Source organism: Pristiophorus japonicus, chromosome 3, assembly GCF_044704955.1.
Source record: "Pristiophorus japonicus isolate sPriJap1 chromosome 3, sPriJap1.hap1, whole genome shotgun sequence".
Taxonomy (NCBI): Eukaryota; Metazoa; Chordata; class Chondrichthyes; family Pristiophoridae; genus Pristiophorus; species Pristiophorus japonicus.
In genome coordinates, this window is record NC_091979.1 from 95,532,763 (window position 1) to 95,557,412 (window position 24,650).

Here is a 24,650-nt window from a genome sequence, read left to right on the forward strand (position 1 = left end):
AAGGCCTCAGACCTGAATCCTATGTTCCTCCGAGACCAACAGGTAGTTTCGTAAATTTTTTTCGTGTCAGAGGCGTTCATACGAAGGAAGCCTCCGACCACAATTTTCAGCCCATTGACATTTGATTTGCTTTGCTACTAACATACGAAAGAAGAAGAAGACAAGACCTTGGCTGCAATAATGCTACCAGAACCTCACTTCTCCCCACCCCACCAACCACCCCCCCCCACCTTCCACTCCCTGGAGCCTAAATAATAATAATAATAATAATCGTCGTCGTCATCATCCCCTCGGAATTGAGGGGGACTTGCTTCCACTCCTGAAATGAGTTCTTTGGTGGCGGAACAGCCCGATACGAGAGCCACAGACTCTGTCACAGGTGGGACAGATAGTCGTTGAGGGAAGGGGTGGGTGGGACTGGTTTGCCGTGTGCTCTTTCCGCTGCCTGCGCTTGATTTCTGCATGCTCTCGGCATTGAGACTCGAGGTGCTCAGCGCCCTCTCGGATGCACTTCCTCCACTTAAGCCGGACTTAGGCCAGGGACTCCCAGGTGTCAGTGGGGATATCGCACTTTATCAGGGAGGCTTTGAGGGTGTCCTTGTAACGTTTCCGCTGCCCACCTTTGGTTCGTTTGCCATGAAGGAGCTCCGAGTAGAGCACTTGCTTTGGGAGTCTCGTGTCTGGCCAACGAACTATGTGGCCTGCCCAGTGGAGCTGATCGAGTGCGGCTAGTGCTTCAGTGCTGGGGATGTTGGCCTTGACGAGGGCGCTGATGTTGGTGCGCCTGTCCTCCCAGGGGATTTGTAAGATCTTGCGGAGATATCGTTGGTGGTATTTCTCCAGCGACTTGAGGTGTCTGCTGTACATGGTCCATGTCTCTGAGCCATACATGAGTTTGGTGGCAGTTTTGAGGGCTTGGTTTTCAAACACTCTTTTCCTCAGGCGGCCGAAGGCTGCACTAGCGCACTGGAGGCGGTTTTGGATCTTGTCCTCGATGCCTGCTCTTGTGATAGGAGGCTCCCGAGATATGGGAAGTGGTCCACGGTGTCCAGGGCCGTGCCGTGGATCTTGATGACTGGGGGGCAGTGCTGTGCGGTAAGGACAGGCTGGTGGAGGACCTTGTCTTACAGATGTTTAGCGTAAGGCCCATGCTTTCGTACGCCTAAATACACCCACACTCAATGACTCCCTCCCCTGTGATTTTCCTCCCAATGTCTACTGCATCTCCGAAAGTTCCCACCTCCCTTGACATCTTGCCACTAAAATACTCTGCGAGTGCTCCTCCCACTACTGCCACATCCCAGGATCATCCATTACTTTCACACACTGGAACCCACCACTCCAGTTCTCTCTAACTTGAGAATGGGAACCTTTTATCCCAGTGCACCCGCACCCCTGGAGCTCTGCCTGCGCTCCCAGGCTCCTGGATAGATCCTGGGGTTTTCCCAATGGTCCCAAATCTAGAAACCACTCCCTGTTTACTTTTTTACCAGAACCTGGTATTCCCTTTTGTGTGCTTCAGAACACAAGGCCCCTCCTGACTAAAAGACCATAATATTAATTTGTCTATGAAATTAAGAGCGAAAATACTTCTTGTCATAGTTTTGGTAGGTAAATTGCAATATAATAATTAGAAGGCTGCATTGCACTAATAAATGACCCTATATTCAGTCTTGGCGAACAGAGGGATTTGTCTCAGTTTTTCAAAATGTTTTTCATAGTTTGTGTAGAATTTTGCTATGTAAAAACAAAAATTGCTGATTACCATTGAACAAAATAATATCAAAGTGCAATTAAAATGTGTTTATGCTTTTTAGGTATAATGTTAACAGCCTTTGTTAAATTAAGTAATTTGAAATGTTTAAAAATAGTTCACTAAACAATTATATATGTGGACAAGTTTCCACTTTATATAGCAGATGAATTAATACAGGAGGGGAGTAAAAAAGTTAATATGGAAGCAAAGAGAGGTTACGAGAAAAGATTGACAGGCAACATTAAATTGAACACTCAAACATTTTATAAACCTATAAAGTATAAGAGGTTAACTAGCACAAAATTTGGGCCGATTAAGGACCCAAAGAGAAATCTTCATGCAGAGGCAGTGGACGTGGCTCAAGTATTAAATGACACAAAGGAAGCGGATGATGTAAGAAGGTTACACTAAAAGAGGAGAGGGAAGTTATGGACAGGATAGTGATAGATAGAGAAGACGTATTAAAAGATTGGATTACAGAAAGTATGCAATCACCTAGTCCAGATGGAATGTATCCTAGATTGCTGAAAGTAGTAAAGGTCGAAATAGCAGAGGCATTAGTCACAATCTTTCAATCCTCATTGGATACAGGAGTAGTGCCAGAGGACTGAAGGGTTGCTCATGTTATGCAGGTGTAACCTCCCAAATCCGGAATTCCAAAATCCAGACTTTTTTTTTAATGGCGCCTCTCTGTATAATCAGTTCTCACCGATATAGCCAAATTCCTCTTGATCAAATGAACTCACTTCAACTCAACCAGAACTCTTACACAATACTGTACAATTACTGTCCCCATTTCCCCCCATCACCCCAAATCTATTCCCATCCTCCTGAAAAAAAAGAACGACTTGCATTTATATTGTGGCTTTCACGATCTCAAGACATCCAAAAGTGCTGATCTTTCCTGAGCCATGGTTCCAGAGGTGTTGAGGAGCTGGTTATTGGCCAGAAACACGTGATACTGTCACTAGAAGTGAGACAGTAGTTCACCTATTTTTAACCTAATCCAGAGGTGTTTCAAGTTGTTAGTCCCCTACACACAAAAAGGAACTTGACGAGATAATCTGAGGGTAGACGTGCCCATCAGTGAAGTTTGCATAGAAGCACTTATTGCACTCAAAGGGCTAGAGATTTGTTTTTTGTTGCTAGCGGTATTTTTTCGGCATTTTTTGTCAAAAATACCACTAATCACTCCGCTATTTTTTGAAGGCCTAAGTTTCGTTAGAAAATGCGCTCACCGGTAAAAATTGGCGTTACACAGGGATTTGAGGCGGAAACCGCGGTCCTCACCAACTTTAGTCCGAGGCCGATTCCCGCTGTAAGAGAGGCCTTGGGAGGGGGGGAAAACACCCCAAAAAAATTGCAAAAAATAAAAAAAATCACAAAACATTCACAAGGCACTTAACTATTGAATCGCTGAAAAAGAATTTAAAAATAAAAACTTTAACTTACTTTTTTTTTACAGGTCTTCATACCTACCGCTGTTATTTGGGCTGCATCGCATTTTTTCTCATGCGTTTTTTTCGCCCAGAATACGGGTGCGCCAAAAGTCAAAGTTAAGGTGAAAGCACTATTTCCAGTCTTGCACGCCGGTGGTCCGCTTTTCAGCGGTATTTAAAAACCGGCAGTGCAAGACTTTGGTGAAACTAGTGGATCACTGTTTTTCACCACAAACGGCGAAATATTGCTGAAAAAACAAGTGCAAGGTTGGTGAATTTCCAGCCTATAGTATCGATTGTAAGTATCCATTGTTGAAGCAAAATCAATCTTTTTCTTTCCCAAACCTCCCCACTCCAACCTTCTTACAGTCTCATACTCGGCTTTCTGGATTCGGGACTTCGGATTTGGTCTCCGAAATCTGGAAATATCCGAAACTCGACCTAGGGGATTCTGGATTCGGGACGTTGGATTTCTGTTCCGAAATCCGAAAAAACCCGAAAACCGGAATGGCCTCGGTCATTTAGGAGGTTGTACCTGTACCACTATTCTAGAAAGGTAAGAGGGATAAAACAGGAAACTACAGACCAGTCAGTGTAACATCAGTGGTGGGGAAGTTATTGGAAACCATTATCAGGAACAACATAAACTTTCATGTGGAAAGGCAAGGGTTAATGAAAGAGAGCTGGCATGGATTTGTTGAAGGAAAATTGTGTCTTGACTAACTTGATTAAATTTTTTGATGGTGTTGAGAGAAGATTGATAATGGCAATGCAGTAGATTTATATATGGACTCTCAGAAGGCATTCGACAAAGTACCACATGGAGCTTCTTAAGAAGATGGAAGCCCATGCAATTAAGGGAAAATGGCGGTATGGATACGGAATTGGCTCAGGAAGCAGAGGTGGTGGATGGATGTTTTTCAGACTGGGAGGTGGTTTGCTAAAGTTCAGTTTTTGGATCCATTACTCTTCAATTTTTATAAACAACCTCGACTCTGATGTAGGGAGTAACATCATAAAGTTTGCAGATCATACGAAACTTGGCACCGTAGTAGATAGTGATGAGGATAGTTGTATACTTCAGGATGATAGACAGGATGGTGAAATGGGCAGAAGCATGGCCGATGGAGTTCAATGCGGAGAAGTGTGAAGTGGTGCACTTTGGGAGGACTAATATGGAAAGACAGTATACGATAAATGGTTCGATTTTGAAAAGTGCAGATGAGCAGAGAGAACTTGGTGTCCATATACACACACCCTTAAAAATGGCAGGACAAGTTGATGAGATGGTTAAAAAAGCATATGGGTTACTTGGATTTATAAATAGAGACCATGGTCTCTATTTCCCCGGGTCATTTGCTCCGTTTTTTTGGTATGCGCATTTTTTTTTCAAAGTTTCCCCCTGCGATCTGCGCTGGTGTAACTGACTTAGTTACGATTTTTCTAGGCCAGTTTGTTTTTTTACGTCATACGTTCCCTCATGTCTGTGCCGGTTTTTATAATTTTTTGCAGTTTGGCCACAATGTTTTCCTCCTAGGTCGGCATATCTGGCCACTCCCGAAAAACCTTCTGGGCACTTAAGAAAACCAGCGCACATTGACAAATCGGTGCTGAAACAAAGATTAATGGGAAAGCGGGTTGTGTAGAGGACACAGAGGCTGCAAAGAGATTTAGATAGGTTAAGCGAATGGGCTAAGGTTTGGCAGATGGAATACAATGTCGAAAAATGTGAAGTCATCCACCTTGGGGAAAAAAAACAGTAAAAGGGAATATTATTTGAATGGGGAGAAATTACAACATGCTGCAGTGCAGAGGGACCTGGGGTCCTTGTGCATGAAACTCTTTTTGGATCTCTTTCTTGTGCATGAATCCCAAAAAGTTAGTTTGCAGGTGCAGCAGGTAATCAGGAAGGTGAATGGAATGTTGGCCTTCATTACGAGAGGAATGGAATACAAAAGCGGGGAGGTCCTTCTGCAACTGTACAGGGTATTGGTGAGGCCGCACCTGGAGTACTGCGTGCAGTTTTGGTCACCTTACTTAAGGAAGGATATACTAGCTTTGGAGGGGGTACAGAGATGATTCACTAGGCTGATTCCGGAGATGAGGGGGTTACCTTATGATGATAGATTGAGTAGACTGGGTCTTTACTCGTTGGAGTTCAGAAGGATGAGGGGTGATCTTATAGAAACATTTAAAATAATGAAAGGGATAGACAAGATAGAGGCAGAGAGGTTGTTTCCACTGGTCGGGGAGACTAGAACTAGGGGGCACAGCCTCAAAATACGGGGGAGCCAATTTAAAACCGAGTAGAGAAGGAATTTCTTCTCCCAGAGGGTTGTGAATCTGGAATTCTCTGCCAGTTGAGGCTAGCTCATTGAATGTATTCAAATCACAGATAGATACATTTGTAACCAATAAGGGAATTAAGGGGTATGGGGAGCGGGCGGGTAAGTGGAGCTGAGTCCACGGCCAGATCAGCCATGATCTTTTTGAATGGCGGAACAGGCTCGAGGGGCTAGATGGCCTACTCCTGTTCCTAATTCTTATGTTCTTATGTTCTTATGTGGCCCTTACGGCTAAAGGGATCAAAGGGGTATGGAGAGAAAGCAGGAATGGGGTACTGAAGTGCATGATCCGCCATGATCATATTGAATGGTAGTGCAGGTTCGAAGGGCCGAATGGCCAATTTCTGCTTTACTTCCTTCCCTATTGAATTTGTTCTCAGGTTTCCATCCCCTTGCCAAGCTAGTTTAAACCCTCCCCAACAGCACTAGCAAAATTCCCCGCGTGGATATTGGTCCTGGCGCTGTTGAGGTGCAATCCGGTTTGTACAGATCCCATCTCCCCCAGAAGCAGTCCCAATGCCTCAGGAATTTAAAGCCCTCCCTCCTACACCAACTCTCCAGCCACGCATTCATCCTTTCTATCATATTATTCTTGTATTCATTAGCATGTGGCACCGGTAGTAACCCGGAGATTACAACCTTTGAGGTCCTACCCTTTAATTTTCTTCTTGGCTCTCTAAATTCTGCCTGTAGGACCTCATCCCTCTTTCTACCTATGTCGTTGGTCCCGATATGGACCACGACCTCTAGCTGTTTACCCTCTCCCCCCAGACTGCCCTGCGTCCGCTTTGTGACCCTGGCACCAGGGAGGCACCATACCATTCTCGAGTCATGTCTGCGGCCTCTCTGTTCTCCTAACTATAGAATTCCTTATCACTAGAGCTCTTTTAGTCTTCATTCCTCCCCCTGTGCACCGTACCTTGGAATTGGCTCTGGCTGTACTCCCCAAGGCACCATCGCCCTCACCAATGTTCAGAAGTGAATATTGGTTTGAAAGCAAGATAGACTCACGGGGGGACTCCTGCACTATCTGCCTAGCGTTCTTACTTCGTCTGGTGGTCACCTACTTTCCCTTTGCCTGCTGCTTTTAAGCTGCGGGGTGACCACCTCCTGAAACTGTCCACGTAGCTCTCAGCCTCGTGGATGCACCGTGTTGACTCCAGCCACCGCTCAAGCTCCAAAATGTGGAGCTTCGAGTAGTTGAAGCTGGAGACACCTCCTGCACACATGGTTGTCTAGGCCGCGCGAAGCGTCCAGCACTTCCCACATGCCGCAGGATGTGCACTCCACAGGACTGAGCTCCCCGCCATCCCTCAAATTAGACTTATCTAATTAAAAACTAATTGAAAAGAAAAAGAGAGATACTTACCAATCAAACAGCCAACCACTTACCTGCCGGGATGAAGGATTGTGAGATCCTTCTCAGAAGTGAATTCCTCGCCGCTCTCCTGCTCCTCGGACTCCTGGCCTCCCAAACTCACGGGCTCTCAAACTTTCCCGAACTGTCCGACTCTCCCGAACTGTCCGACTCTCATGGACTCTTCCGCCATTGTTTTTAATCGAAGATTTTGGAGGGAGTCAAGAACACTCAAAATTAATAATAAAGTTCAACTTTTTTTTACCTGTCAACGTAGTAAATGGAAGTTTGTTGGATTTCAGAAGCTGTCTCTTTTTTTTTACTCACACGTCACCACCGAACGTTTTGAAGCAGGGCCGGAGGGTCGTAGCTTTGGCCAGCCAAATCGCCCCGTACCCGGACACGGGCTCGGGGCTCGGCTGGAAAACAAGCCTTGGAGGGGGTGGGTGGGATGAGAGAGAGAGCAAGATGCTGATTGGAAGGCTTCTGCACTGAGCCCGGGGAGTGAGGTGCCGATCGGAAGGCTTCTACACTGAGCCCGGGGAGCGAGGTGCCGATCGGAAGCCTTCTGCAATGAGCCCGGGGAGCGAGGTGCCGATCGGAAACCTTCTACACTGAGCCCGGGGAGCGAGGTGCCGGTCGGACCTTCTGCACTGAGCCCGGGGAGCGAGGTGCCGATCGGAAGCCTTCTACACTGAGCCCGGGGAGCGAGGTGCCGGTCGGAAACCTTCTACACTGAGCCCGGGGAGTGAGGTGCCGATCGGAAACCTTCTACACTGAGCCCGGGGAGCGAGGTGCCGGTCGGAAACCTTCTACACTGAGCCCGGGGAGCGAGGTGCCGGTCGGAAACCTTCTACACTGAGCCCGGGGAGCGAGGTGCCGGTCGGAAACCTTCTACACTGAGCCCGGGGAGCGAGGTGCCGATCGGAAGCCTTCTACACTGAGCCCGGGGAGCGAGGTGCTGATCGGAAACCTTCTACACTGAGCCCGGGGAGCGAGGTGCCGATCGGAAGCCTTCTGCACTGAGCCCGGGGAGCGAGGTGCCGGTCGGAAACCTTCTACACTGAGCCCGGTGAGCGAGGTGCCGGTCGGAAGGCTTCTACACTGAGCCCGGGGAGCGAGGTGCCAATCGGAAACCTTCTACACTGAGCCCGGGGAGCGAGGTGCCGGTCGGAAGGCTTCTGAAGACTGCAATGAGTGGGGGGGCGCAGGGGTGAGAGAGCGAGAGAGAGAGAGAAAGGGAGAAGTCATAAGACTTCAATTAGTTGAGGGGGGGGGATGCTGCGATTTATCCAATGCTCTCACACAGCACTTGTAACACACAACTGGCTCTTTAAAAATGGCCGATTGCCAACTGGGAGCTGTACTGCGCATGCGCGCTTATTGCAACGATGTCAGAAACGTAACTTTTTCCCCCCACGCATGCGCTGAAGGTGTAGCATCGTTTTTCGGCGCAGACAGTAGGTTCCACCCCCCGAGGCGACTGGACATGCTGCGCGGCGCCAAATTCGAATTATAGATCGGGGAAACTTTGGCAAATTATTTCCGGCGCATTTCTGGCTTAGAAAAACGGGCGTAACTCTGGCAATATGCCAGAAAACGGGCTTGGGCAAAATTGAGCCCATAGAATGTAAAAGCAAAGGGATCATGCTAGAACTTTATAATAGAGTATTGTGGACAATTCTGAAAGCTATAAAGGTGTTAGAAAGGATACAGAGTAGGTTTACCAAGATGTTACCAGGGATGAGGGACTTCAGTTTTGAGGAGAGTTTGGAAAAGTTAGGACTGTTCTGCTTGGAACAGAGAAAGTTAAGAGGTGACTTAATAGAGGTTTACAAGATGATGAGAGGTTTTGTTAGAGTAGATAGAGAAAAAGTATTCCCTTTGGCGAATAGGTCAATAATTAGAGGTCATAGATTTAAAATCCTTTGCAAAAGATCTAGAGGTAAGATGAGAAATGTTTTCACACTTGAGTGGCCAGGATCTGGATTGCTCTACCTGAAAAGGTGGTGGAAGCTGATTCCATAAATGTTTTCAAAAGGCAGTTGGATAGATACTTGAGGATGCGGAACTTGCAGGGTTGCAGGCAAAAAGTGAGGGTGTGGATAAGTTCCTACGATTCTATGAATTGTTTTAAAATATTTTTTTGTAAGACATTGACAGCAGTTCATACTTTTCAAGGTAGGAGTTTGTTGTAATATTGGCAGTTAAATTAGCATTTTATAACAATTCACAATGTACTGTGAATCAAAAATGTTTTGAAAATGTATTTCCTTTACTTTTCAGATTTGTATAAATCAAAAAAGCTGTTTGTTGTACTGACATTTGTGCAAGAATTTTAGCAGATACTATTACTGGTGTTATCTTCTGCTTTTTTCCTGTCTTTCTGTTACAGGTTTCACCATTTTAAGAGAGGAGGGGAAGACCAGATTCTTATAGAAGCAAGAATCAAAACTGTTGGCCATGGTAACACTCGTCCAAACTCTTACAGATCATATTGATGATGTTAACTGCTGTGCCTTCTCTTCCATTTATCTGGCTTCCTGTTCACTGGACAAAACAATACGCCTTTATTTATTGAAGGATTTCTCAGAGCTCCCTTTCTCACCACTAAAAGGTCATAGCTATGGTGTACATTCCTGTTGCTTTAGTTCTTGTGGGAAGTTTCTAGCTTCGAGTTCAACTGATGGTATGACTGTGCTATGGAATCCCCAATCTGGGGAAAAGTTGGCAACATTGAAACAGCCCAGTGAAAGTCCAGTAAGGGTTTGCAAATTCTCTCATGATTCCAATTATTTGGTATCTGGTGCCGCTGATGGTACTGTGGCATTATGGGATGTTCGCTGGAAGAAACTTCGCAGGTTAGTTCGATACAGAGCACGTAACTTTTCAGTACTACTATTTACATGAAGTGTTTCAAAATCTATTTTGATTTAAACTTTTTGCTAGTGAATTTATGTTGGAGTAAATCTTTTTCATTTAAATTTACTCTGAAGTAAATGTGGATATTGAGATTGAATTGAAGAAACTAGAACTCGTTATTGAATCACTAGCACTGATTTTTGTCACTTTTCAAACATCAGCAGAAATAATTTTCTATCATTTCTAGCATGAATGCCAAATAACCCCACTTTAAAAAAAAAACAACTACCTCAACCCCTCTGTCCACTTGAATTACTGCTTCATCTCCAATCTTTTATCTCTAAGGTCCTTAAATACATTGTGCTACTTACTCGGCACCCACATTTCCCTCTTTAACACCATCCATTCTGGTCAGTCAGCAACAGCATCTGTGTAACTGCAAATATATTGTGTTTCCCTCCTTGCTTTTCTAGATCTCTCTGGGGCATTAGATACAGTTAATTCTTCCTCGGTTCATCTTTGTGGCACCTCTGCTTTCTTGTTCCACTCCTGTTTGTCCAAATGTAGACACTCCATGCCCCCCAGTGGTTTCTCTTCCCTCCCTTATATGATCATTTCTAGCCTGGCTCAAGACTCCATCCTTAACCCTGTCCCTTTCCTCATCTATACGCTGCCCTCAGCAAATCCATAAACATTAGGTCAGCCTCCATACATATGCCTGTGACATTTGACTATACTACTCCACTGCTACCCTTGACTGTGATTGTAGCTTTGTTGTCCGACTGTCTGCTTGACATCAAGTTCTGGATGAGCCAGAACTTTCTTCAGCTCAGAGAGAAGCTATCCTGTTCACTTCCAATCAGAAGCTTTACATCTCCAGCACCAAATCCATGCCCATTCCTGGCTGCTCGATCAAACTGAATACAATGGTGCATAATCTTAGTGTCATCTTCGACCCTGAGCTTTGTCACCCATATCCAGGCTATTCCCACAATCTGGCTTGTTGTAGCTCTCTCCCTTTCTTCGTTGGAGAGCTTTCAGCTACCACACCTTTGTACTTGCTCTGTCTTGCCACCTTTCTTCCACCATCACATTTCCTCAAACCTTTTCTTCAGATGGGCTTTCGTTCACTGCTACTAACTTGGGCTTTCATTCACCACTACTAATTTCTCTCTTCCTGCTCAGTGTCCACCGTGCCCCCAGTTGATTATCTTGTGAGATTTTGTTACGTAAATGGTAGGTTATTGTAACATTAGAAAATTGTCCAGGATTAGATAGTATGTTTTAATTCATTGTTTTAGAATAGGTCAGATTTTTTGTTCCATCTTTATGCCCTAATCAACAGTTTATTAGCTTTAAATATTTAATTTACATTTATATTTTGTAGCATAATAACAGGATGGACATATTTAATTCATAAATCTTATTGGTACAGGTCTGAAACTTACTAAAGGCATTGTTTAATATGGTTTATATATTCTGAGCTTTACAGAGTTGGTTGACTAGTTGAAGAGTTTCTCTTGCAGAGAGTGCCAGATCTGTTCCACAGTACTTTGGAGGTCATCCTTATTGTTGAGTCCTTTAATTTGTAAAGAAGAAAAACATAGCCCATGGACTTCTTCAAATTTATCAGTACAGCTCACTGATCAATAAATGGAAGCTATGGCTTATTTTGACCTGTTTCCTTAATCCAGGTTGCAGAGCCCCACTTAATGGCCTGTTACGAAAACAGAAAATGTTATTAGCAGGAAAATCTAATTTGCCTATTAAATCTGTGCACTTTTTCTGTATACAGCAAAATAATAGGTTGTGAAGAAAACCCTACAGTGTTATATTTGTAGCTCATCTGAATTGTTACTTAACTTCAGGACAAACACTGTTGAGGATGGATCGATAATTGCCTGTGACTTTTCTCCTGGCGGTAACTACTTTGTTACTGGCTCAACCTCCGGAGAGCTGACTGTTTGGGATTGTCAAATGAAGTGCCTTCTGAATGTGAAAACAGCTCATGACCTGGGAGTCACCTGCTGTGAGTTTTCGCTTCAGCCAATCAGTGGTATGTTTTATGTTCAATAGTTCAGAAAACATTATTTCAAATATTTGAGTATTTATGTAATGGCATTTTGAGGTAATCACATTTTTTATTGTATATATTTTGAAGAGAGGCATCAAAGGGGCATTACCTTTCTGAAAATGAATGTTGGCAAACTTTTATTTAAGGTGAAGGGAGTATCAATGATACAGAGTTCAATTGACATGTCCCTTAATTAAAAAAAGATTTTCCATTAAGCCAGTAACTCTATTTTTTTTAAATAACATCATTTGGTAAATAATCAACAGGCAGCATAAGTAAAGTGCCTTTTTGAAACTGCCTTCAGTTTGGTAACATAAGGCAGTTTCAAAAAGATGAATTGCACTAAATTTAAACATAAGGCAGTTTCAAAAAGATGAATTGCACTAAATTTAATATACATTGACTTTAATTTGAAACTGACCCTTTATAATGACCAAAAACAAGGCTGTGATTTTTCTAAGCTTTTGTAGATTTAAAAAAAATTGTCCACAACTGTTTTCGTGTGAAAGTGGCGTATAGAAAGAGCAGAAGTATGTTATGGTCATGTTCAGACACAAAAACCTATGTTAGCATTTTATTTTAAAAAGAAATCTGCCCCATTTTTAATATTGCTCATGACCAAAGTGGCCATTCTTTGGGCCCAAGTTTCCCCAGGAGTTGCTCTCTTTTTTTTTTGGAGCAACTAGATTTTTTTTGGAGTAACTTAAAAATCGCAATTCTCCCCATTTAAGTTGCTCCAGTGTAAATGAGTTAGTTAGGTTTTTTTTTTTGTTCAGTTTTTTTTTCACAAGGGGGCGTTACAAACCACTTACGCCTGTTTTGGCCATTTAAGCAAGGGTTTAGCCAGCTAAAACTTACTCCAAACTAAGTTAGGTCAGAGCAAGTGGCCACTTTTATATGTTCTGAAAAACCCTGCGGTGAATTAAGAGATCAGCGCAGGTAGCCTCCAAATAACAGAGTTATGATAGGAATGCTAGTTTTTAAAAAAATCCCAAGCAGTGAGACTGGACAAGGGTGTAGGTGCTATCAGCCTGATTAAACTGAGTATTTTTTTTAGTAAAGATAGCTAGATATTAAAGTACTGGAAAATCTTTGAAGATTCTACCCCCCCCCCCCCACCCCCGGATCAAAACTCTTTCCCCGGAACAAAACTCTTTCCACTGTCCCCCCCCCCCCCCCCACAAAAAAACTCTCACCCCCAAAAAAAAACTCTGTCCCCGTCCCCCAAAAAAACTCTTCCCCCGCCCCCCCCAAAACTCTCCCCCCGCCCCCCCCGAAAAAAACTCTCCCCCCGCCCCCCCAAAAAAACTCCCCCCGCCCCCCAAAAAACTCTTCCCCCGCCCCCCCAAAACTCTTCCCCCGTCCCCCAAAAAACTCTTCCCCCGCCCCCCCAAAACTCTTCCCCCGTCCCCCAAAAAACTCTTCCCCCGCCCCCCCAAAAAACTTCCCCGCCCCCCAAAAAACTCTTCCCCCGCCCCCCAAAAAACTCTTCCCCGCCCCCCCAAAAAACTCTTCCCCCGCCCCCAAAAAAACTCTTCCCCGGACCCCAAAAAACTCTTCCCCCGCCCCCCCAAAAACTCTTCCCCCGTCCCCCCCAAAAACTCTTCCCCCGTCCCCCCCAAAAACTCTTCCCCCGTCCCCCCCAAAAACTCTTCCCCCGCCCCCCAAAAAACTCTTCCAGCGCCCCCAAAAAATTCTTTCCGCGCCCCCCAAAAAACTCTTCCCCCGCCCCCCCAAAAAACTCTTCCCCCGCCCCCCGAAAAACTCTTCCCCCGCCCCCGAAAAAACTCTTCCACCCCGCCCCCCAAAAACTCTTCCCCCGCCCCCCAAAAAACTCTTCCCCCGCCCCCCAAAAAACTCCTCCCCCCCACAAACTCTTCTCCCCCCCCACAAACTCTTCTCCCCCCCCCACAAACTCTTCTCCCCCCCCACAAAGTCTTCTCCCCCCCCCACAAAGTCTTCTCCCCCCCCCACAAAGTCTTCTCCCCCCCCCCCACAAAGTCTTCTCCCCCCCCCCCCACAAAGTCTTCTCCCCCCCCCCCCACAAAGTCTTCTCCCCCCCCCCCCACAAACTCTTCTCCCCCCACAACCTCTTCTCTTTCCCCCCCCTCTCCACCAACCTGTCTCTTGTAGCCCTCAGCGCCTGAAGGAAGCGGCCGGCCTGTGCGGCGGGCTACTCGGCCCGGGATAGAGGCGGCGAGCGTAGGCCTCTCCCACACAGCCTGCATCGCACACACTCAGATTCTGGGGGCTAGGAGCTACTGCGCATGCGCGCACGCTCTAGCGCGTATGTGCAGAGGTCCCGGCACTGTTTTCAGCGCCGGGACCTGGCTCCGCCTCTGAATCCAGTTGCCACGCTAACCACCATGGAGGAGCGGCCAAACTCAGCCCGAAGATTTTTGGCGCCCTTGGAGTTCTACAAAAGCGGCACACCTCTGCTGAGTGCACCAGAAATCTCTACTGGCCAAATTTGGGCCCATAGTGTGCAAGCTATAGACTGAAAATCACAGACTGTTTCCCCATGAGGCCACACAACCAAACTCCATCCTGTCCTCACTGAACATTCATACTGCCATATTTTCCAGCAAGTGTTACTAGATATCAGTTAGAAGCAGGAACTGTGGCTGATTTTTCTCCCCCTTTCTCACTGAAGTCAATTGCAGATGACATCAATTAATTCTGCATAGACCAGGGATCAAACCTGGCATCACAGTCTTTATGGCAGTCTCTCACTAGCTGGTGCATTTACCCACTAAACCGTCAAGGCACCCAAAGTTGACATTGGAAATGGATGAAGGTTGAAGGAACCAACAGGTCAGAGAATTTATAATTAGTAACTAGGAATGACTTGTGTATCACATACATGGGGATTGCCAATTTTACAGGGGTAAGCAAGCTATTGAATCGGCTTCTTTCTATATATTTTTTAAACTTAAACTATTTGATTTACAATGATCAAAAATTAATCTTTTAATCAGAATTCAACTAATCTAATTGACAAAATGCACTGCTATTTCTATTGATATAAGCATTGTAATCTGCCTATGCATATTCACAATTTTGTTTCTTGAAGTATATTGTTTATAGCGGGTAATGTTATTTTTTTTGGTTTCTGATTTTTGAGATTTTTTTTGCGCACAAGTTACATTACATAACTTTTTTGCTTTGTCAGGTGCCATGGATAATTCAGGGTCACAGTGCTTTCTGATGGCTTCTTGTGGTCAGGACAGCAAAATCATTTTGTGGATTATGTCATATGAAGGCCCAGCAGGTATGTTGAATAAGAGCTATTTCAGATGGCAGACCAATCTGCTCCTAGCCCTGTATTGATGCCACTCTCAGCCAATTTGCAAGAGGCACACTATACCAATTATGGCTAACTCTTGCTCACCACGATAACTTGCTTGGCTTCTGTTAATGTCTTCTAATAACAGCATAAATGAGATTGTCAATTATTGTGGGGTTTGTAATCAGTATCTTTTGCTGTTATAGTGTCAACATCTTTTGATGTAGTGCGCGATGTGAGAGATTTATGTCCTTAACAAAATGTGAACAGTGAGAGTTATAGTTTAAATGTAGGCACAATACAGAGATATGCAGCATGTTTACTATGCACTTCTTCAGTTGAGATTGTCTGTGGTTTCCTACGTGGTGAGTTCCAAATCAAATGACTGATAGTTCAAGTCAAACAGCATTTGAGACCCAAAATGGAAAATAATAAAACTGTGTGTTTGTTAGACTCAAAGGAGTCCATTATGATATCCTTTTTTGAGAATCAACCCTATTTTGAAAATCTGCATGTACTCATTGGGAGAGAATTTTCTTAATAGCTGTAAGGGATCATCATTCAACTTATTTCTTACTATTCCCCAGCTGGAGTCAATGCATAGACCTTTTCACAACAAAATGTGGCTGCAATATTTGGGGGATATAAGCCAATTGGAATAGATAATGTATTGAGCTGAAAACAGTTATACATTAGTATATAAAAGGCGTACATACACCAAATTCTTTGGAACGTTCAGTTTACTAACTGGCTTCTTGTTTAACTTTTCCGATTCCAAACTGTCTAATATTTAAATACATAATGGCTTAATAAAGTTGTGCAATTTGTTTTACTGAAAATAGTTTATTCTAAGATCTCTTGTGACCTTGTCTGTCTCATTTATATTTTCTCATTCTATGGAAATAATTTTTAAAAATACCACAATGGCTCCCCCAGTGGTTTAGTTTGTAAAGAGAACCACACAGTCTAGTTTTGAATCCCAATCTGTGCTGAGTTAACTCATTTAGCTAGGGTGGCATCACAGTTGCTGTGATGGCCTCATCATAGAAACATAGGGCCCAAGTTTCCACACGATAAAAACGGACTCCCCTCCGAGCTGGGCGCCCGTTTTTCGCGCCTAAAACGGCGCCGGAAAAAAAACACGCGATTCTGGAACGCTTTGCAGCTCCTTGTCTGTTTGGCGCGGCGCCCAGGGGGGCGGAGCCTACACTCGCGCCGATTTTGTAAGCGGGAGGGGGCGGGTACTATTTAAATTAGTTTTTTTCCTGCCGGCAACGCTGCGCGTGCGCGTTGGAGTATTCGCGCACGCGCAGTGTGAAGGAAACATTGGCACTCAGCCATTTTTGTAGTTCTTTGTAGCTGTTTAATTTTTGAACATTTTTTAATAAAAGCACATTGCCATCAGCACATCAGCACTGAGGCTTCCTGCTTACTGCCTGCCCCTCCCTCCCTCCCTCCCATTCGTGGGAACGACGCCACATCGCTGAGCTGACTGTAAGGCTTCCACCTCAAGTGGAAGGCTGCTTGCTGCCTGCTTACTGCCTGCCTGCCCCTCTCTCCCTCCCTCCCGTTCGCGGGAACGACGCCACATCGCTGAGCTGACTGAAGCACTTTCTCACAGGTAGGAAGATGGTTTATTTAATCTTTTCTTTGCTTATAAATGTTTATTCAGGTTGGATTTATTTGTATAATATTTGTAGAAATATAAATAAGGATTGATTGTAGAATTTAATGACTTCCCCTCCCCCCCACCTCGTTCTGGACGCCTAATCTGTAACCTGCGCCTGATTTTTTAATGTGTAGAACAGGTTTTTTCAGTTCTACAAAAATCTTCACTTGCTCCATTCTAAGTTAGTTTGGACTACGTTTTCACTGTGGAAACTTTGAAATCAGGCGTCAGTGGCCGGACACGCCCCCTTTTGAAGAAAAAATTCTGTTCCAAAGTAGAACTGTTCTACCTGACTAGAACTGCAGAAAAAAAAAGTGTGGAGAATTGCGATTTCTAAGATAGTCCGTTCTCCACCAGTTGCTCCTAAAAATCAGGCACAAATCATGTGGAAACTTGGGCCCATAGAAACTAGGTGCAGGAGTAGGCCATGCGGCCCTTCAAGCCTGCACCGCCATTCAATGAGATCATGGCTGATCATTCCATTAGTACCCCTTTCCTGCTTTCTCTCCATATCCCTTGATCCCCTTAGCCGTAAGGGCCATATCTAACTCCCTCTTGAATATATCCAATGAACTGGCATCAACAACTCTCTGCGGTAGGGAATTCCATAGGTTAACAACTCTCTGAGTGAAGAGGTTTCTCCTCATCTCAGTCCTAAATGGCCTACCCCTTATCCTAAGACTATGTCCCCTGGTTCTGGACTTCCCCAACATCGGGAACATTCTTCCCGCATCTAAACTGTCCAGTCCCGTCAGAATCTTATACATTTCTATGAGATCCCCTCTCATCCTTCTAAACTCCAGTGAATAAAGGCCCAGTTGATCCAGTCTCTCCTCATATGACAGTCTGGCCATCCCTGGAATCCGTCTGGTGAACCTTCGCTGCACTCTCTCAATAGTAAGGTTGAGTTAGGGCGTGGAAAAAAAATCTGGGTTAGGGAGTGGTAAAAAAAATCAGCCAGGCTTCCCACTCTCGATCACTATTTAGTGACTCTTCCTGGAAAGTAAGTGAGGACAGGCTCAGCTGTTGTGTGCTATTTCCCTCTTCCCCGCCCGGCTTAATCAACAATTGAATAGCCAGTCGATAGCCTGTTGGATAAATTACCATTGAAGTATTCCCCACCTGGAGTCAATGCATAGACCTTTCCACAACAAGATACGGATGCCATGCAGTATCTGCGGGATATAAGCCAATTGGAACAGATAATGTACTGAGTCCACCTGGAACTTAAGATACCAGGAAGTCTGAAGCCCATTTTTGGAAGCTCACATAACTCTAGACATCTGCCATACATACTCAAACCATCTCTTTAGGTCGGGATACAAACCACAAATTAATTATTCATTCACTCCATTCACACCCCCGCCCCTTGGATGGACTCTTGGTCCAACTACCCATTCACTTCACCTACTTAGGGCTGCCTCCAGTGCTCCAGTTTTGCTCCTGGACTCTACCAGTGGCCATCACTAAGAGAAATCCATTGGGGCTAAAATTCCGGCCTGGCCGGGTCCCGGTGAGGCCCCGCAAAAGCCGGTTTTCGGTGCGCAATGCGCATGTGCCGAAAACCGTCTTTTCCGACCTGCCAAGTTTTGGCTTGATAAATCGAACGCATCCCCCAGCCAGGACATTCACATGGGCGAGATTGGGCTATTTGCCCAACTCTTGCCCAGTGAATGTCCTTAAAACTCTTGCGCTGGTAAATCATCATCATAGGCAGTCCCTCGAAATCGAGGAAGACTTGCTTCCACTCTAAAAGTGAGTTCTTAGGTGACTGAACAGTCCAATACGGGAACCACAGTCTCTGTCACAGGTAGGACAGACAGTCGTTGAAGGAAAGGGTGGGTGGGGAGTCTGGCTTGCTGCATGCTCCTTCCGCTGCCTGCGCTTGCTTTTTGCATGCTCTCGGCGACCAGACTCGAGATGCTCAGCGCCCTCCCGGAGCACTTCCTCCACTTAGGGCGGTCTTTGGCAGGGACTCCCAGGTGTAGGTGGGGATGTTGCATTTTATCAGAGAGGCTTTGAGGGTGTCCTTGAAACATTTCCTCTGCCTACCTGGGGCTCGCTTACCGTGTAAGAGTTCCGAGTAGAGCGCTTGCTTTGGGAGCTTTGTGCCAGGCATGTGAACATTGTGGCCCACCCAGTGGAGCTGGTCGAGTGTGGTCAGTGCTTGGATGCTGGGGATGTTGGCCTGATCAAGGACACTAAAGTTGTGGGTCTGTCCTCCCAAGGGATTTGCAGGATCTTGCGGCGACATCATTGGTGGTATTTCTCCAGCGATTTGAGGTGTCTACTGCACATGGTCCATGTATCTGAGCCATACAGGAAGGCAGGTATCACTGCAGCCCGGTAGACCATGAGCTTGGTGCCAGATTTGAGGGCCTGATCTTCGAACACTCTCTTCCTCAGGCTGCACTGGTGCACTGGAGGCGGTGTTGAACCTCGTCGTCGATGTCTGCCCTTGCTGATAATAGGCTCCCAAAGTATGGAAAGTGGTCCATGATTTCCAGGGCGGCGCTGTGGATCTTGATGACTGGGGGTCAGTGCTGTGTGGCTCATAGCCTACTTTTACCAGTGTACGAGTTTTAAAACATATAAAAATAAAATTTAAATACACATTTTTATATTTAAAAACCTGTCCACTAAGGTAAGTTTATTTTAAACCCTATTAAAACACTTTATTTTTAAAAAAAATCCCCCAAATATTTTTTTTTCTAACACACTTAATTAACTTTAATTTCAATTAATTTTAATTATGTGAGGTGTTTTATTTTTTATGTTGTGTTTAATGTGTTTTTTTTCCCCTCATTGTTAGCAATAAGAACTCAGAGATATGGGGCCCAAGTTTCCACAGGATAAAAAACGGGCGCCCCTCCGAGCTGGTCGCCCGTTTTTCGCGCCTAAAACGGCGGCAGAAAAAAAACGCGCTATTCTCGAGCGCTTTGCAGCTCCTTGTCTGCCTGGCGTGGCGCCCAGAGGGGCGGAGCCTACACTCGCGCCGATTTTGTAAGTGGGAGGGGGCGGGTACTATTTAAATTAGTTTTTTTCCTGCCGGCAACGCTGCGTGTTGGAGCGTTCGCGCACGCGCAGTGTGAAGGAAACATTGGCACTTGGCCATTTTTGTAGTTCTTTGTAGCTGTTTAATTTTTGAACATTTTTTAATAAAATCACGTTGCCATCAGCACTGAGGCTACCCTTCTCACTGTCTCCTTCCCCTCCCCACCCTCCACGGCAACAAACGGCGGTTTCCTCCCCCTCCCTCCCCTCCGCGGCAACAAGCCGCTGTCTCCTTCCCCTCCCTCCCCTCCACGACAACAAACCACTGTCTCCTTCCCCTCCCTCCCCTCCACGGCAACAAACCGCTCTCTCCTTCCCCTCCCTCCCCTCCACGGCAACAAACCGCTGTCTCCTTCCCCTCCCTCCCCTCCACGGTAACAAACGGCGGTTTCCTCCCCCTCCCTCCCCTCCACGGCAACAAGCGGCAGTTTCCTTCCCATCCCCCGCGGGAACGAATTATGGCTGAAGCACTTTCACATAGGTAGGAAGATGGTTTATTTAATCTTTTCTTTGCTTATAAATGTTTATTCAGGTTGGATTTATTTGTATAATATTTGTAGAAGTATAAATAAGGATTGATTGTAGAATTTAATGACTTCCCTTCCCCTCCCCTCCCCTCTCCCCCCCCCCCCCCCCACCTCCTCGTTCTGGACGCCTAATTTGTAACCTGCGCCTGATTTTTTAATGTGTAGAACAGGTTTTTTTAATTCTACAAAAATCTTCTCTTGCTCCATTCTACTTTAGTTTGGAGTACGTTTTCACTGTGGAAACTTTGAAATCAGGCGTTAGTGGCCGGACACGCCCCCTTTTGAAGAAAAAATTCTGTTCCAAGGTAGAACTGTTCTACCTCACTAGAACTGCAGAAAAAAAAATGTGGAGAATTGCGATTTCTAAGATAGTCCGTTCTCCACCAGTTGCTCCTAAAAATCAGGCGCAAATCATGTGGAAACTTGGGCCCTTGGAGTTCTCGTTACTATCATCATTATAGGCAGTCCCTCGAAATCGAGGAAGACTTGCTTCCACTCACAAAGTGAGTTCTCGGGTGACTGTACATTTCAATACGGGAATTACATTCTCTGTCACAGAAAGTCGTTGAAGGAAAGGGTGGGTGGGGAGTCTGGTTTGCTGCATGCTCCTTCCGCTGTCTGCTTGATTTCTGTATGCTCTCGGCGACGAGACTCTTGGTGCTCAGCACCCTCCTGGATGCTCTTCCTCCACTTAGGGCGGTATTGGGCCAGGGATTCCCAGGTGCCGGTGGGGATGTTGCACTTTATCAAGGAGGCTTTGAGGGTGTCCTTGAAACGTTGCCTCTGCCCACCTGGGGCTCGCTTGCCGTGTGGCGTTCCGAGTATAGCGCTTGCTTTGGGAGTCTCGTGTCGGGCACGCGGACGATGTGGCCCGCCCAGTGGAGCTGGTCGAGTGTGGCCAGTGCTTCGATGCTAGGGATGTTGGCCAATATCCCCAGCATTACTATCAATGAGAATCCTGTACCGTGATTGGTTGTCCAGTCACGTGATTCCACCATCTTCGTGCGAACCTCAAAGACGAGTACGTGTTCCAAAGCACACGAATAGAAGGCCTCCCACTGCAATTGCAGGTGCCTCCGGGACCACCAGGCACTTTCATAAAAAATTCTCGGGTCGGCATCGTTCGTCCGAAGGAAGCCTCCGACCCGAATTTTAGGCCCATTAAGATTCAACTACAATGAGCACTTCATAGCTCTTACAATGTAGACTTATTGGGGGAGACTTTCCATTTCATTTTCGGTGGTTTCCTCAGCGGTACAGCTGTTTTTCTGAGAGAAACCGCCCGACGAAAGTTTCCCCCTTTTTAAATGATACCGTCCACATCTCGAAACGACCGCCGACGTGCACCGCCGGGAAAATCACCAGGGCGTAGGTTTGGCCTCAATGGAAGCCCGTCCAGATCACTGAGGGAACCGCCCTGTGAAAGCAGCTGAAACATGGCGGTAGGTGAATACTCTGCAAAGAAAGGTAAGTTAAAGGTTCTTTATTTATGTTTTTTTTAATTATAAAATGGTGATTAACTGTGAAACTATCTTGGGAATGTTTTTAAACTTTTTTTTTAGTGACATTTTTTTTTAAAGTTTTCCCCCCTCCCTAGGCCCAACCGCAGCCTTGGAGTAAATTTTTTTAAAAGATTTTAAGAACCGCCCGTTTCGCCTAGTTTCGCCTTTTAACTGCCGAGAATATTGGTGCAAGATCCATTATCTCACTGGGCGATATTTTTTTACCTTAATTATGGAAATTCTCGCCAGCGTTAATTGCAGAACATTAGCATTTTTTCTGGGCGGCAATCGGGCATTGAGGGGCTTTAGGGAAAGTCTAGCCTATTATCATTTTAACATTTTATGCAGACTATTAGATATACTCTCTGAGTTGTTACTGTATAGTTGCAAAAGATGGAGGCTTGTTTACCTGATGTATTATCAATAAGGTTCACACTGTGTATGTACATGCTGGCACCACTAGAGGGTGCAACTGGTGGAGACCGGAGTTTCCTGCCCTGGTGACAGTGGCTATATAAAAGGGGAGCCACCATGTGGCTGCCTCACTCTGGAGTTACCAGTAAGGGACCACGGTCACTATAGTTTGAGTACAACACATTGTCTCGTGGAGTCATTCATAAGTACACTATAGACATAATAATTGGCGACAAGAATACGGACTTTCACACGATTATGGCTACCTTTGGCACACTAAAAGACTTTGCAGAGGGTGATGATTGGGATGCTTTTATGGAAAGGCTCGAGCTATATTTCGTGGCAAATGACCTGGCAGGGGAGACAGACACATCGGTGAAGAAGCGCAAAGCTATACTGCTGACCAGTTGTGGGCCCAAGATCTACCGCCTCGTCAGGGACTTGCTGGCTCCGACGAAGATCAAGGATAATATATACGATAAGCTGACTGAACTAATTCGCGACCAACTAAAACCAAAAGAGAGCATCCTCACGGCCAGGCACAGATTCTACACTCACCGCAGACCTGAGGGCCAGGAGATTGCAAAATAGGCTGCCGACCTCAAGAGACTTGCGGCACTGGGTGATTTTGGCACGCATCTCAACGAAGCATTCAGAGACATATTCGTCATAGGAATTGGCCACAAGGACCTCCTTCATAAGCTATTATCTGTCGACACCACAGTCAACCTGCAGAAAGCCATCCGTATCAGTCAGGCGTTCGTGACCTCAACCTGCAGCACCAAGCAAATTATTCATCCTGTGGACTCAAACCCGGCAAGAACCGTACACAGATTGGTGCCTTTCATAGGCAAGACTGTAGAACGTGGCTCTGCCCAGGGCAGAGAGCACAGACCTCCGGCTTCCAGAATTCAGAGTCCGCCGAGGGGTGCTAATCGAGTAGCACCATGCTGGCGTTGCGGAGGAAACCTTAGGGCTCACCAGGGTCGGTTTGCTGAGTACGTATGCAAAGTCTGTAACACAAAGGGCCACCTCCAGCGTATGTGTAAAAGAAATACGACTTATCGTCTAGCAGAGGAGTCGATAGATGACTTGGAATCCAGCGGGGGAGTATGATCATTTGGCCAGAGAGGCAGCTCAGCCCCAAGAAGAAGTGTATGGAGTGGATACCTGCACCACCGATTGTCCTCCAGTGAAGATGAAAGTCGAGATAAACAGTGTTCCAGTCTTCATGGAAGTGGACACGGGAGCGGGCCAGTCAGTGATGAGCCAGGATGCTTTTGAGAGGCTATGGAATGAAAAACGACCCAAGCTGGTTCCAGTACAGGAAAAGTTGCGTACCTACACCAAGGAGCTGATCCCAGTCCTTGGTAGTGCAGATGTAAGTGTAATCCATAATGGCGTGGTGCACAAGTTACCTCTGTGGATTGTTGCAGGTGATGGTCCAACGCTACTCGGAAGAAGGTGGATGGGGAAGATCCATTGGAAATGGAAAGACGTCTTCACTCCAGCAATCGATGTCCCCCGTGCTCAGAGGCAGAGCAAAACCTCCCCTTTGCTTGGGCCAGGCACCAGAGAACAGACCAGTGCAGAAGCTGAGGCACAGACCGTCCAGCATGACTGCGTGGCAATGATCCGACCAGGACGACCTAAAAGTACCTTCCCGGCTCCAGTGGCAGGATTCCTGGAGAGGAAGATCGAATTCATAGGCACTCTTCCAGCTTTTGTGGCAGAATCGCGGGAGAGAAGGATGAAGGCAGTCGACCTCAAGGACAGAGGCAAGATGGCATCCCTGCTGCAGCGAGGTGCAGCATGGCGTGGCAGGGTTCGCTTGAAGGAGACCTGCAACCAACTGAACTGATTAAGAATGTAAAGGTGGTAAAAACAGAGAGACAGACTATTATCTGAATGGTGACAGATTAGGAAAAGGGGAGGTGCAAAGAGACCTGGGTGTCATGGTACATCAGTCATTGAAGGTTGGCATGCAGGTGCAGCAGGCGGTTAAGAAAGCAAATGGCATGTTGGCCTTCATAGCAAGGGGATTTGAGTACAGGGGCAGGGAGGTGTTGCTACAGTTGTACAGGGCATTGGTGAGGCCACACCTGGAGTATTGTGTACAGTTTTGGTCTCCTAACCTGAGGAAGGACATTCTTGCTATTGAGGGAGTGCAGCGAAGGTTCACCAGACTGATTCCCGGGATGGCGGGACTGACCTATCAAGAAAGACTGGATCAACTGGGCTTGTATTCACTGGAGTTCAGAAGAATGAGAGGGGACCTCATAGAAACATATAAAATTCTGACGGGGTTAGACAGGTTAGATGCAGGAAGAATGTTCCCAATGTTGGGGAAGTCCAGAACCAGGGG

The 24,650-nt window shown here is 45.9% G+C and overlaps 1 protein-coding gene across 5 annotated transcripts in view; it reads left to right on the forward strand.

The window, feature by feature from the left end:
- wdsub1 (WD repeat, sterile alpha motif and U-box domain containing 1) overlaps window positions 1–24,650 on the forward strand; it is a 111,015-nt gene that overhangs the window by 29,056 nt on the left and 57,309 nt on the right. For 3 of the 5 annotated variants that reach the window (XM_070875594.1, XM_070875592.1, XM_070875593.1), the window contains exons 2-4: window positions 9,293–9,758; window positions 11,628–11,815; window positions 15,006–15,104. In XM_070875594.1, the coding sequence (XP_070731695.1) occupies window positions 9,361–9,758; window positions 11,628–11,815; window positions 15,006–15,104 (685 nt within the window). In that variant the 5' untranslated portion in view covers window positions 9,293–9,360. Of the gene's footprint in view, window positions 1–3,673; window positions 3,752–9,292; window positions 9,759–11,627; window positions 11,816–15,005; window positions 15,105–24,650 lie in introns of those variants that run through there. The other 2 variants (XM_070875595.1, XM_070875596.1) reach the window with 2 other exon arrangements.